At 43.6% G+C, this 15,837-nt stretch overlaps 1 protein-coding gene across 1 annotated transcript; it reads right to left on the bottom strand.

Moving 5' to 3' along the window:
* Nucleotides 1-1,605: 1,605 nt before the first annotated feature.
* On the bottom strand, nucleotides 1,606-7,262 carry LOC144892031 (uncharacterized). The gene is made up of 2 exons (XM_078777183.1): nucleotides 7,061-7,262; nucleotides 1,606-2,713 (listed from the first exon to the last, which is right to left on the bottom strand). Exons 1-2 carry the CDS (start codon nucleotides 7,182-7,184, stop codon nucleotides 1,845-1,847), a joined length of 993 nt encoding a protein of 330 aa, XP_078633309.1. The 5' UTR covers nucleotides 7,185-7,262; the 3' UTR covers nucleotides 1,606-1,844.
* Nucleotides 7,263-15,837: the final 8,575 nt, after the last annotated feature.

Genomic DNA, 15,837 nt, shown 5'->3' with positions numbered 1-15,837 from the left:
TTATGCCCATCAACATCTGCCTTTTCCAATATTTTCCCCTCCGTTTGTGACTGATTCTCCTGGTCTTTGTCTCTGTGCTGGTCTTGCCCCTCTTTCGGAAGGGATGCCGTAATTCTTTCTTTTTGCCACACTTTTTCTTTGCCACCTTTACTCCGGCTCTATGTTGGGGTTTAGTCCCCTGTCGCATTGCACAGCCAAAACTTCCTCTCGTGCCATCTCGGCCAAATTTCTGCCAAACAATGTGTGTGTGTGTGTGTGTGTGTGTGTGTGTGTGTGTGTGTGTGTGTCTGTGTGTGTCTGTATATGTGTATGTATATGTGTATGTGTGTGTGTGTGTGTGAATAAGAGAGAGATAGAATTGTGAGGAACAGAAATGAAAAAACGAGATGTGTGTGTGTGTGTGTGTGTGTGTGTGTGTGTGTGTGTGTGTGTGTGTGTGTGTGTGTGTGTTTGATAGAATTGTGAGGAATATAAATGAAAAAAACAAAAACGAGATGTGTGTGTGGTGTGTCCGGCAGTAACTTTTTTTTAACCATTTCAGTTTTTGTCATTTTTCGCATTTTGGCATTTTGGAACACTGAAATGGTTCACCGATTCAAAGTTAGAAGCCGATTGTTTTTATTTTGAGATTAAACAGTCAAGGTTCCATAAAAATGCCAATTTTCATCTGATTGACCTGAAATTTAAAGAATTTGCATATTGGGTCACATAACTGGTTCTCCATTCAAAAGCTAGAAGCTGATTGGTTGTTGTTTTTTATGATCAAAAGGTCAAAGTTCAAGGGTGCATAAAAGCGGCGTTGGGAAAATGCCACAGTCAGCTATCTATTCACCTTAACACAGATTTTGCCCAAAGTGGAAAACCCCACGGGGAAGGGAGAAAATGAAGATGCTCTGTCGCGTAACTCTTTGTCCTCTTATCACGTTTGGTTGGGATTGGAAAAGTAACGGCCGAATGTATCTCGGACAGATATGTTGATGCAAATACGGGGTGTTATATGTTAGCTCGATTAATTGCCAAATTGTACAAAGGTTATTGCCCTCGCAGGAGGAGAGGGTATTGCATTTGAGACCGTTTGTCTGTCTGTTTGGCTGTCTGTCTGTTTGTCCGCACAGAATAAATATGATTTTCTCTGCAACCGTTGGACCGATCGACAGGAAATTTTCACCAAAGGTGCAACTCCACCAGAATAAATTTTTTTAAAGATAATTATGACGTCATAGGTCACGTGGTTCGGCCGCCATCTTGGAAAAAACGAAAAACTTTGCACCTCTATTTCTCTGAAAGCACTGCAGAGAAAAATAGAGAAATGGCTCATTGTAAAGAACTCTCCATGGGGAATAAAATATGTTAATGATGATGTCAGAGGTGCCTCCATTATGGCGTCATAATTCGACAAGTACAAAACCTAATCCGATCAAGATGAAATTTGTTGAGTGTCATGTTGGCATAAATTGGTGGAGAAAAAATATATATTGATGACGTCATCGGTCACGTGGTTCGGCAGCCATATTTGTTTTAACACAAACGCCTTAAAAACCACTGAAAATACATCCTGGTGAGGGTTTGCAATCTCTGATTGCTCTTTGTTGTTGTTGTTTTTTTCAGCATTTTTATTTTGTAATAAGAATGCCATGCCCTGGAAGAACCTAATAAACTGCTCTATACACCTTAATACAGCACGCGTTTAGAAACACGGGAATTCATCTGCGTTATTTGAAGTTCATTTGCCAAATCAACTCAAAATCAAAATGATCATTTTGGTGTATCACATTCCACATTGGGATGGTCCAGTATTAATTAATATGTCCTTTCTTACAACATTATCATTGTAAAAACCAGTCTCATAGTGAGGTTGATATATTCTCTCTTGCGTGAATTATTTCATGTCTTTTCATTGATGAGGAATGAACAAAAGCCTTGTTGCAAACAGAACATTTGAAGAAATTCTGTCCTGTGTGTATTGTTTGATGAATTATTAATGCTGCTTTACGATCAAATGTCCGAAGACAAACAGAACACTTGAATGGCTTCTCTGCTGTGTGTGTTTTTCGATGTTTATACAAATACGATGAAAAAGCAAAATCCTTATTGCAAACGGAACACTTGAATGGCTTCTCTGCTGTGTGTGTTTTTTGATGTTGATGCAAATATGATGAAGAAGCAAAATTCTTCTTGCAAACAGAACACCTGTAGGGCTTCTCTCCTGTGTGTATTTTTTGATGTTCATGCAAATGTGTTGAACGAATAAAGGCCTTATGACACACAGAACATTTGTGTCGCTTCTCCCCTGTGTGTATTTTTTGATGTTCATGCAAATGTGAAGATGAAGTAAAATCCTTGTTGCAAACAGAACACTTGTAAGGCTTCTCTCCTGTGTGTATTTTTTGATGTCGACGCAAATGTGATGAACAAAGAAAATCTTTACTGCAAACAGAACACTTGAATGGCTTCTGTTCTGTGTGTATTTTTTGATGTCGAAGCAAATGTGTGGAACAAAGAAAATCTTCACTGCAAATAGAACACTTGAATGGTCTCTTAATTCCTTGGATATTCTTGACAAAGTCATTGCAGCTTTTACAACGGCGGATGGATGACACGTTGCGAAACGCATCATTGTTTTGAGAAGCAGTGTGTGTCATGTGACGATTTAATACTTCTGAGCAGAACAACTGGGAACAGCAGGAACAAGAAACCAGTTCCATTTGTTTCACTGGAAAGACAAATAAAAAAGCATTCAAAATTCACCAAAACATTAAAGTGTTGCAGAATTGACAAGTATTTCACTCAGATTAGATGAAACATTTAACATATTTCTGTACTTCGCTCAATGGTGAAGCTCCATGTCAAGGATTGAAAAATAGGACCGCGACTCCTGAAGCTCACCTGGATCAGGAGCAAAAGTCACATGAACTCCCCACAGACTCCCTCAACCCTGATATTTTAATGCCGTCAACAAACTTTGGTACATCACGGGCGATGAAACTTGTGGGAAAGTTTGATCTAAATCGTATGTGCAGTTTCGGAGAAGAGAGCAAATACCTATTTCAGGGGAAAAACTCCCCTCAACACCCACCCAGCCCCGCAAACCCCTCCAATGAGCGCAGATTTTTATGCAGTCAATAAACCTTCGTTATGCACTAGATATGAAGCTCGTGACCAAGTTTAATCAAAATCTTATGTGTAGTTTCATAGAAGAAAGAAAATACCTATTTTGAGGGGTGAAACCCTCCTTACCTACCCCCTGTAGACCCTTTAATGAGTGCAGATTTTGATGTGGTCAACACACTTCGTGTGTTTGGTTCAAGCGATAATGACTGAAGTGTTTACAGACTCACTCACTCACTGACTGACTGCCTGATTTACCTGCAGACCCTGCTCGATCACATAAGCTCAGCGGACTAAAGTCCAGGTGAGCAAAAAATGGTGAAATATTCGATGTACCCAAATGGTCCTGACAGTGACTGAGTAAACACAAGCTCCCTTCCTTTGATTATTATTTGATTATACTGGGCAGCGGATGGAAATGTTTGATGTGCGGTCCTTATCTATATTTTCGAAGGTCTCCCTTTATCCCGACCACAAAGTGATTCCATATGCATCATTTTTCAGTCTGATAGGATCAAAGAGGTGTACTCGGTTGAAAGGGAAGAGGATGCAGAACAAGATGAGAGAAGGTAAAATATCAAACTTTCAGCAACGGAACCTCAGCAAGTGCGTCTTGCACTCCAAACTCTCTACCTGTGGCTTCAAAGCGAAACCCCACACTTGGCTTGCTGACTTCGACTCCGTTCTCCTATCCGTGTGGCTCTCAGCGGGATCCTTTCATCTCCTGTCTCTGTAAAGGATGGAGTACCACAAGGCAGTATGTTCTGGGTCCCATCCAATTGCTAATCTTCATCAACGATCTCTCTGACTATTTGAAAAGACACCTTTATTGTTTGCCAAAAATTCTTCCATCCTCGACTTTGGCACACTGCAGCCTCTTCCCTCTCTGCAGACATTGATAAAATCACAAGCTGTTCAAACTCTTGGAGTATGTCTTTCAATTTTGAGAAACTCACACAGTCACCATCTCTCTCCCAAACCCTCCCATCTGCTTTCTCTGCAATCCTCTTGAAGAAGTTCAGTCACTCAAACGTTTGGGCTTCACCATCAGCCATTATCTTTCTTTGTCAACCACACATCTAAGTTCACCTGAAAAGCCAGTCACTGACTGGTCATATTCCATCATGCAAATTCATGTCTCGGCACACGTGACCTCCCATCCACCAACAAAGCCTCCATCTGCAGCTTGATGGAGTACTGCTATCCCGATCTGGACTGGGTCTCCTGAATTACACATTGTTTAGTTTGAAAACATGGAAACCAAGACCTCCAAGATTATTGGAATGAGCGCGATGAAGCTGAGGCTATGGGCCTATCACTTTCCCATCACAGACAAGTCGGTGGTCTCTGTCTTACACAATCTCTTTTCTGGTCTTGCACCCACTGCACTTACTGTTCTCCCCTCCCACAACCCTCCAGGTTCCTGCAGGGTTCCTCTTTTCTCTTCAAAATAAGAATGTTTGCCGCTCCGGCACTTCAGCAATTAGATGCACTGAGAAGATTCAGAACTATCTTACCAACAACTTTAAAACTCTGATAACTCCAGTGAAGTATTTGGTCTTCCATTTGATTATGAAGGAAGCTGCAGTTGATTTGGTACCCTCGTTTGTTGCCAGCTGATTCGATACAGGTAACAGTGTCATGGTTTGCCACAATGTGATGTTCATTACTTACAACGTGTACAAAACACTTCTGCAAGAATAACTGATAAAGGTCCAAGAAGGCAACAAACAAATCTCACAAACAAGAAAAAATCTCCACGAGCTTTCCATTGAAAATAGAATCGTTTTCAAGATCCTTATACTCACCTGTCAGGTACAAAACAACATGAACGCGGCCGACATAATAAACATGATCACCCCTTCTGTAGCAGCATGCACCTTGAGATCAACATCCCAATCCCTCCTCAGTATCCCAAAAGTCTCAACTCATGTCATGGGTGACCGAACATTTGAAGTGGTTGCTCAAACTTTCCAGAATTCACTCCCTCGACAACAGCCAACTGAAACATTTTTAAACACTGATCTAAACACATCTTTGGAGCAAACACTCGATTAAAATTCCACGTTACTGGTCTAGTTTGCCTATTTGAAAGAAACGTTGGTTCATGTGAATATTGTTTATTTCAATTGATTTTATTTGTAAAGTGTGTCGGATGTTTAGGATATTAAGTTATTATCATGACCGATATAAACTAGGCATAATTATGATTATCTTGTATGAAAATACGCTTGTTCGTGTGTGCACATTCCTGTAACAATCCTTCCCACCCACTGATTGGACAGCTGGCCTCACTCCACCCACCCACAATTTCATCCTGATAATCGTACGGCCGCCATTTTGGGTTTCACTGCGATGCGAAGCTAAAGAGGCGTTTGAGCTGTCGTTTTCACAATCGCTGTGCACTCTCTTTAGATTTTACCTTAATTTGAAAAACCTACCAAAGCGACAGTTAAAAGGATTTTGAGCTGATGGTGTCACGGACCTTGTGACGATCGGCCTCATTGATCGAGACAGCGGTCTGTTAACTTTTACACCACCCAAATAACGATGTGGCATTCTCTGGAGCAGATATTAAACCCGTGTCATTACAAAATTGTCGAAAGTCATTATTTACCTTTTTAGATTTTAGATTCAAAATATTCTATTTTTACAAAACGTGTTCAAAAGAAAAACAACGTGTGCGAATTACTTCCAACTGAGTAACAGATAAGCGTTTTCACTGCGCATGTGCAGTATCCCTCCACACCAGCTTGTGTGGAAAAAGATCAGTCTATGAACAAAAGCAGCCATTTTGTAAAGTGCGGCCAGAGTGTAAAGCGACACGTACGGTATTGGCATTGCACATTTCATTAGAAACCAAGCTGTGAGGATTAGGTGTTAAACCCAACTGCTATACATGAAGTTCTCCGAAAATTAAGCTCCTGCTATACCAATCGGAAAACCAACGAGCACCAAAGGCAGGCACTGGGAGGCTTGTAACGATAGATGGAACAATGAATGGAGCCAAATACTTGAGGATAACCTACTTCACAGTGCAAAAGACCTGAGTGTGTGGTGAAGATTTATGTTCCAACAGGACAACGACCCCAAGCAAACAGACAAAGCAACACTGGAATGGATTCAGAACAAGAACGTGAAATTCCTTGAGTGGCCCAGCCAAAGCGCAGACTTCAATCCCATTGAGAATCTGTGGAAAGATTTGAAGATTGCTGTTCACCCGCGCTCCCCATGAAACTTGAAGAACGGGAGAAACTCCCCAAATCCAGATGTGCAAAGCTGAACTTTTCTCTTTGCAACTTTCCTGTTTTTCCTTCCTGAGGGTTTGCTTTCTGTATCTGTCTTGTCCCCCCCATGTGTTTTCTCCCATTCCTCATTCTTCCTCACTTCCCTTTTCATAAAGTTCTCTCTCTCTCTCAATTTGTCCATCAATCCTGCTATTGTCTGTTCCTCCTCTACTCTTGTTGTTGTTGGTTTTGTTCCATTGTGTCATGTTCCATTCTTTGTTCAATGACATCGATTTTCTTTTAAAACACCACAAAAAACTATCTCAGATGTTAAAGGAAAAGGTCCACACTTACTCCATTCTAGTGGAGGTCTTTAATGCAGATGTTGTTTCACTTGATAAGATAATTATGATAAACTTGTCTTTCAAACTTGTCAAGTCCCAGTAATCTCAATTGGTTTGTTATTTGCAATTTATTTCCGCACAGTGAATTGGAGAAGGAAAGACTTTCAAACTTTAGCTTCTTATGTAAAGTGCAGAGAAGTTTCTGGGGATTTCAAATGCAACCAATATCCCTGTATCGTTGACATAAAAACAGATGAAGTGGGGGGAAACACTTTGAATGCATCTACAATTCTATAAGGATTGCAAAAAAGTAATTTATTCCGGAAACTAAACAAAATAAGTAAACACGGTGTGATGTGTTGTCTCCGTAACTCAGCCTACCTTCGAGTAGATGATCATCTCTGTTCGGCTCCGCAGGAGCAGCATCACACGATTCTTGCTTTACTTGCTCATCGCTCAAAACATCTTGGGAGGTCTGAAGAGAGTCCCATTGGAAGGTTTCCATCTTCACCAGAGGAGCTTCATCTGCAAACCATGTGACATCATTATATTACAGGAACAACAGGTACAAATGATTGAATCCAATGAAATAAATAAAAACGAAGTTTTGAAACAGAATTAGGTCAAATCTCAAACTATAATTGTCACAAAAAGAAATGTCTCATCCTCAATCCATTTATAATCTGGCAAACGAAAAATATAATTTTTATTTAACTCACGACTTCGACATAATTTCAATTTAACATCGAAAAATGAAAAAGGAGTGAAAATCTATTACATAAAATTCATCGGATATCTGTGTACCTGTTTGTTCGTGGTTTTTTGCAAAGACCACTGGGCCAACAACCACAGAATTTGGGACACAGCCGAATTCCGACCCGGGGATTGTACTCAGGGTATTTACATCCACCACCTCAGCCTTTAAAGACCCCCAAAACCCCCTAACTTCCCTCCTACATGATTTAGTGGACATGCCAAGTGCTTTTTGACTTCAAGTCATGATGCAAAGCTCCCCTTTGGCATGGAAGTTCCTTCGGGCTATTGGAACAAAATTATCCAAAGACACAAGTTTTATCTTAAAATCCAAGATGGCTGCCATCGGCCATCTTGGAAAACATGGCTGACCCATAGCCCAGGAAGCATTTGTCAAAGAAACTATTATGAAACATGTTCTCCAGCTATTGAGACAGAATGATGAATGAATTGAGAGGAAGACAAATGATGAATTGCGAAAGATGGTGGGAATATTGCCTGTGATTGATGCTGTGAAGAGGAACAGGCTGAGATGGTTTGGTCATGTGTTGAGGAAGGATGAAAGTGACTGGTTGAGAAGAGTGATGGAAATGAATGTAGAAGGAAGTAGAGTACGGGGAAGACCGAGAAAGACTTGGCTAAAGATGGTGGAAGAAGAAATGCGGGCAAGGGGGTTAACAAGGGGAGATGCAGAAAATAGGGCAAAATGGAGAAGATTGTCATGGGGACCGCAAGGCTAACCCCCGCTCTAGCAGGGAAAATGGCCTTAAAATGCATGTTGTTGTTGTTGTTGTTCTCCAGCTAATTTGAGGTCACCTAACTCATTGAATGACAACAGGCTTTAGGGGTATTTTGAAAATGAATATGAACGAAAGAACGTTTTTGGCCATTTTTCCCCACTACAGCGGGGGTTGCCTTGCGGGCCCCATGACCTCATCGTTCCATTTTTGCGGCAATGATTTTATGGTGGGATGCTTTCAGGGTATTTTGAGAACATTTTATTCCTGAGAAAATATTTCAGATTCAGTGACTAATCCAAAATGAATACCAGCAACTATAAAACCACGCTTGCTACCTTGGACACTCGTGACTGGAGCTTATGTTCCATATGTCAATCAGACGAAAGAAATAAACCTACTATGGATCCCTCATCATCTGTGAAATTGAGAAACAACCCTAAAATACTTTCAGCCACTTACAAAGAAGTTGTGGACAATATACAGGAACTTAAGGAATTAGGTGAACTGCCTGATTTTGCAGTCGTAGAAAACATTGGGGGTGGTGGTGGTGGTGGTAGTACTTAGAATATAGTGCAGCTGATGATGTTTAATCAAATACTGTGGCACAAATCTTGCAGGAATGCTGTTGACAATCAACAAGACCGAACATCCCACAGCGGCGTAGCCGGGCTTGTAATATATTATAAACTTCAAATACACATGATTAGCTTTTTAAACAGTCGCTAATGCTGTTTATAACATTAAACAAAGAAATTTGGAGGAATCCAGACATTCGTGAGGTAAGTTTTACTTACAGAACTGAGGGAAGATCGACTGTTATCGACATACTTTGACTTTTCGTGTATATTTGTCCTTTTTCTTAAAGTATACCCATAGCCACTCTCTTTACACTGCGTGATTTTGACTGTTGGTGGTGGTGCACAAAACATCTTTGGAAACGATTCAACCCTTTTTCTTTGAAGGAAGAAAGTGTGGCAAAAGGGTAGGAGGAAGAAGAAGAAGGTCTCTTGGCGGTGCGGTGAAAAAGCGATCCTTGCTCGTGGTGTGAACGGCACAACATCGACCGACATGCCTCCGCCCACATTATTACATCATGATAATACTTGTACCAAGTTTGATTTAAATCCATTCAGCTGTTCTCAAGTTATCACATTTTTATCTGACATGACATGTGACCTTTAACCTCGGGACCCCAAAATCTAATAAGTCAATCTTTACATCATGAAACATATCTGTATCAAGTTTAGATTAGATCCCTTTAGCCGTTCTCAAGTTATAGACCTATTACAGACTTTGACCTTTGACCTCATTATCCCAAAATGTAATCAGTTCATATTTACCTCATTATACATACCTGCATAAAGTTTCACTGAGATCCCTTCAGGTGTTCTCAAGTTATCGCAGTAATGAAAACCTATCACGGACAGACAGAAGGACGGACCGGACAGCCGGACAGACAACCTGAAAACATAATGCCTCCGGCGAATTCGTCAGCTGAGGCATAACAAAAGGATACTGAATACCACATACTTTTGCAGGACTTTTGTTACACTAGTGTGCGATATTTTAATTTGTCTTCACAGCCTTGGAGCATACCTGCCTGCTGCACTGCTTGAGCATGAGCTTACCTTTCACCAAGCCCCGATGTGTTTTAGGCCAAGGTGGGGGAGGGAGGGAAGGGAAGGGGGGTCAATGGGTGGGTGGGGTGTAACATATTCCACATCATCAGAAAGCTCCAAGCAAACACGAAGACAACAACCCAGAGAAGGTGCACTCCATGACCAAAAGTATGTGGACACCTGAACATCGAACAACTCATTCCAAAATCATGGGCATTAAGATGGAGTTGGTCCATCCTTTGCTGCTATAACAGACTCCAATCTTCTGGGAAGGCTTTCCACGAGATGTTGGAACATTGCTGCGGGGAATTGCTTCCATTCAGCCACAAGAGCATTTGTGAAGTCGGGCACTGATGTTGGGCGATTAGGCCTGGCTCGCAGTCAGCGTTCCAATTCATCCCAAAGGTGATCGATGGGGTTGGGTTAGGGTTATGCGCAGGCCAGTCAAGTTCTTCCACACCGATCTCGACAAACCATTTCTGTATGGACCTCGCTTTGTGCACGGGGCCATTGTCATGCTGCAACAGGAAAGGGCCTTCCCCAAACTGTTGCCACAAAGTTGGAAGCACACAATCGTCCAGAATGTCATTGTATGCTGTAGCGTTAAGATTTCCCTTCGCTGGAACAAAGTGGCCTAGCCGAACCATGAAAAACAGCCCCAGACCATTATTCCTCCTCCACCAAACTTTACAGTTGGCACTATGCATTCGGGCAGGTAGCGTTCTCCTGGCATCCGCCAAACCCAGATTCGTCCGTCGGACTGCCAGGTGGTGAAGCGTGATTCATCACTCCAGAGCACGTGTTTCCACTGCTCCAGACTCCAATGGTGGCGACCTTTACACCACTGCAGCCGACGCTTGGCATTGCGCATGGTGATCTATACGAGGTTTAGTGTTAAAGTCTGTGCTCTGTCTAGTGTTAAAGTCTGTGCTCTCTGGGCTCTGTCCCCCAAATATTCCTACAGGTCGCACAAGATCTGCCTGCAACCCTCTCATGGTTAAACTGCCAAAATCAAGACTCTCTGCTCACCTTCACTCTTTCATTCCCCTATTCTCGGAACAAACTCCCCCACTCCCTTCAACCCCACTACTCCCTTCAGGTCTTTAAAACAGCTGTTCACCACCATCTCTTATCTTCCCCCATCCAAAACCTTGATCTTTTCTACCCCCACTAATTCACCCCAGATCCACCTTGTTTGTAATTCCAACTTCTTTCCTGGTAGTCCTGGCAGTGTCCATATGTTTTATGCCTCTCCCACCCCCTTTCCCATGCCTCCCCCCCAAAGCCCTCTCCCTCCCACAGATCTCTCGATGTCTCCATGTCTCTCGGTTCCTGCTCTCAAATGTGGTGTTTGTGTCCTTCCCCCTCTCTGCCCATCTTGTCTACCGCTCCCAATGCTTTTTGTTTTATGTGTCGGTTTGTCGGTTATGTGTCGGTTTGTCGGTTTGTCTTTCTGTGTGGTAAATGTTCGCTCCTTCACGAGCCTCGATCTTGTATACAAAAAAAATTTAAAAAAATAAATCCAAATCCTTGATCTTTTCTACCCCCGCTAATTCACCCCAGATCCACTTTTTTTGAAATTCCAACTTCTTTCCTGGAAGTCCTTGCAATGTCCACATGTTTTGTACCTCTCCCACCCCCCCTTCCCATGCCTCCTTCCCCCAAGCCCTCTCCCTCCCACAGATTTCTCGATGTCCCTGCTCTCAAATGTTGTGTTTGTGTCCTTCCCCCTCTCCCCATCTTGTCTACCGCTCCCCTTATTATATGTTTTAAGTGTAGGTTTTACTTGTTGTGTGATTAATGTTAGCTCTTTCACGAGCCTCGATCTTGCATACAAAAAAAATAACAATAATAAACAGCATAACTCCAATCACAAATTAAATAGCATTAATATAAATAAATAAAACTTTTAACAACATGCGTGACAAACAAATATTTAAATCCTGATGTGAAGTTCCGTACGGTTGGGCGAATACAATTACGAATTCAAAATCGTAATTGTATTCACTCAATTCCAATCATCAATCGATACTTCAACAAAACGATCAACATGATTCACGTTTCACGATTCACGATTTAACATTACAATTGAATGACGGTTGCATTGGGATATTATCAAACTCGCTCATTGCCGTCATCTGTCCACTTCCGCATTCGCGGCAGGTTCATAATTCTCATCAAAATCTAAACAGTATTTGTAGAATTTCAATAAAAGCCACATCACTGTTCATGTCGGTTAATATTATTCCATCATGTTAGGAAAAACTGGAAAATCGGAAAAATTGGAAAAACAATATCGCCTATTTTACTCCAGGGGGTCCCAGGATTACCCACCCAAAATATTGTTGCAATCGGTTCAGCCGTTTTTGCGGTACCTGGGAACAGACGGACGAACGGACGGACAGACCGACATTTAGTGAATTATAGTAAGATGGAAATTACTTTCACAACAATGATAAATATCAATCAGATCTCAACGACCCGGCTCATGTAAAGTAGGGGTAGTTTAAAAAAAAACAATTTATTAATTATTTATCTTGCACCTGATGGAAAAAAAAAATTACATGAATGAATGAATGATCGTTTTAAGGCCATTTTTCCCCGCTAGAGCGGGGGTTAGCCTTGCGGGCCCCATGACAATCATGGTTCCCTGTTTGAGGCAATGTTTTTATGGCCGGATGCCCTTCCTGACGCCAACCCTTGGTCACGCTCTTACGATGCGCAGGGATACGGTGTGCCTATTCTGAATCGGGGTACACACCGTGATCATTCATCCCAGAAAGCTGGTACTCAATTTGCCGACCTCGGAAGGATGACAGGCTGAGTCAACCCCCCTGGCGTTAATTCAGCGATCGACCGGGATTCGAACCCAGGATCCTAGGATCCCAAGCCGGCACTCTAAACGCGAAGCCAACGCCAGGCTAATGACAGAAATATTTGTCACCTGGAAGGTCAGGCAAATAAACATTTCTACAACAAAGTTATAGCACAACGTAAATCATAATGAGTCTCCAGGCTGGAACCATGTTATGTCACCTTGGGTTAATGACAAATGCACAGGTTGAATTGGTAATATTCTCTAAAAAGAGACAGGTGAAATTAACAATTCTCACCACCCCCCTCCTGCATCAATGCTCCTTGTTACGATATATTTGTCTCGTATGGAAGTGACCACAAACTTCACCGAGACCAACAGACATTACCGGGTTCTGTATTTGCGTGCAGAAGAATCCCGTCTTTACTTCATGAAATGTAAAAACTGCACTTCGGTATTTCCCAATTGTCTCAATTCTGTTTACTTCAAAATATTGTGTTCCCAACCCCTCACTATTGGTATCCATCCTTCCCTGTCGTACCCAATTGCTCCTGCACTCTGTGTCTTTTGCACCTGAGAAGGTGAAGAAGGTTCTTTCAACCCTCAACTCTGACTCTGCTACTGAACCGGACGGCATCGGCTCACATGTCTTAAACACCTCATCTGCTGCTCTTGCACATCTTCTCTCTGCCGTTTTCACCATTCATTTTGTGCGAGATCATCTTATCTGGTGACGTCACTACATAAGATAAAAAGGTGCAAAACCTGATCCCCTTTACTGCAGACCTATCACCTTACTTACAATCAGCAGTAAGGTCATGGAATTCAACATAGCAGGAGACATCAAATCCTTCCTTGTCCACATTGGCCTGATATCTGACCAGTTTGGATCAAGACCAGGTCATGGTACATTCAACTTGCTGTTTCAAGACACCTGTTCACCACCATCTCTGATCATCCCCAATCCAAAACCATTATCTTTTTCTGTCTTTGTTCACCCCACTCATCCACCCCATTCCCTCCAACATTCAAATTTCCAATTTTACCTCCTCAGTAAACTCGTAATGTCCACATGGTTAAGAAACGAATCAGCATATCAGAATAGCCCCTCAATTCCCAAAGTAAAACTCGTGGGATGTTTTTCTGATGATGATAAATTATACTGCACTGATGAAAATGGATACTTGCATGGTGGGAAACACAACAGGTACCAGGTATAATGGAGCAAAGTGTATGTATTCTGGTCGGAGAGTGTATCATATATCATTCAAGCTGAACGACAACAAGAACATTGCTGCTCAAACCTTTGAAAAATGAGGAGTACTCATCAACGAACTCGGACTCCACCTTCACCTTCACAATAACATCTGAAAATAAAAACATCACATTCAAACTCAAGTTTAAGGAGCATTTCTAAACAAAATAAACATCACAATCCAGAAAAAGTGAACTTTTCAATCCCATGAAATATATATATTTCAAACTACTTCGAAAAGCAAAGCGATGAAGAGTTTTTGCTTACACAAAGTGAAGGGAACAAACCCAAAGAGAACGGCACTCAGTGGAGAGCATACCTCCGCCAGGTGAACAGTTCCCTCCGGACTCCCACCACACTCCCTCCGGACTCCCACCACACTCCCTCCGGACTCCCACCACACTCCCTCCGGACTCCCACCACACTCCCTCCGGACTCCCACCACACTCCCTCCGGACTCCCACCACACTCCTTCCGGACTCCCACCACACTCCCTCCGGACTCCCACCACACTCCCTCCGGACTCCCACCACACTCCCTCCGGACTCCCACCACACTCCCTCCGGACTCCCACCACACTCCCTCCAGACTCCCACCACACTCCCTCCGGACTCCCACCACACTCCCTCCGGACTCCCACCACACTCCCTCCGGACTCCCACCACACTCCCCCCGGACTCCCACCACACTCTCTCCGGACTCCCACCACACTCCCTCCGGACTCCCACCACACTCCCTCCGGACTCCCACCACACTCCCTCCGGACTCCCACCACACTCCCTCTGGACTCCTTGTAGACGTCCACAACAGTAACACTCCCTCCGGACTCCTTGTGGAATCCCACCACACTCCCTCCGGACTCCTTGTGGAATCCCACCACACTCCCTCCGGACTCCCACCACACTCCCTCCGGACTGCCGTCACACTCCCTCCGGACTCCCACCACACTCCCTCCGGACTCCCACCACACTCCCTCCGGACTCCCACCACACTCCCTCCGGACTCCCACCACACTCCCTCCGGACTCCCACCACACTCCCTCCGGACTCCCACCACACTCCCTCCGGACTCCCACCACACTCTCTCCGGATTCCCACCACACTCCCTTCGGAGTCCCACCACACTCTCTCCGGACTCCCACCACACTCCCTCCGGACTCCCACCACACTCCCTCTGGACTCCTTGCAGACGTCCACAACACTCCCTCCGGACTCCTTGTGGAATCCCACCACACTCCCTCCGGACTCCTTGTGGAATCCCACCACACTCCCTCTGGACTCCCACCACACTCCCTCCGGACTGCCGTCACACTCCCTCCGGACTCCCACCACACTCCCTCCGGACTCCCACCACACTCCCTCCGGACTCCCACCACACTCCCTCCGGACTCCCACCACACTCCCTCCGGACTCCCACCACACTCCCTCCGGACTCCCACCACACTCCCTCCGGACTCCCTCCGGACTCCCACCACACTCCCTCCGGACTCCCACCACACTCCCTCCGGACTCCCACCACACTCCCTCCGGACTCCCTCCGGACTCCCACCACACTCCCTCCGGACTCCCAACACACTCACTCCGGAATTCCATCGAACTCCTTCCGGACATCCACTGAATACCTATGTTGAACACACTTTAGTGGATCACAGGTGATGAAGGTTGTGGTCATTTTTGCATCAAATCCTGTGTGTAGTTTCAGACAAGAAGAAGAAGTTCCGAGTTGCAGGTTGAGGTAAAAAAAAGGTTCCGTTTGAAAGATAATAATCAATTTAATTTAAACCGATTTAAACCGAAACACCGATTTTTGAAAAAGAAGAAGAGCTTATATTATGTTCACGCAGATTCGAAGGGAAACGTTTATTCTAACAAAGGCAAACGTTCTGGAAAGAGACGGAAATTTTATTTCGTAATATTTGTGAATAGTTTTAATAAATGTAGCCTCCATGTTGGGATCACACAAACAACAACAACGTG

This window comes from Myxine glutinosa, chromosome 5, assembly GCF_964187855.1.
Source record: "Myxine glutinosa chromosome 5, kmMyxGlut1.1, whole genome shotgun sequence".
Taxonomy (NCBI): Eukaryota; Metazoa; Chordata; class Myxini; order Myxiniformes; family Myxinidae; genus Myxine; species Myxine glutinosa.
The sequence above is the reverse complement of the archived record's forward strand: the minus strand, read 5'-3'. Positions and strand labels throughout refer to the sequence as shown.

What these genes read in the sequence shown, in the direction of transcription:
- LOC144892031 (XM_078777183.1), bottom strand. Translation starts at nt 7,184, where the DNA reads ATGGAAACCTTCCAATGGGACTCTCTTCAGACCTCCCAAGATGTTTTG. An exon ending in AGATGATCATCTACTCGAAG is followed by an intron (nt 2,714 to 7,060) that starts GTAGGCTGAGTT and finishes TTGTCTTTCCAG; the next exon opens with TGAAACAAATGGAACTGGTT.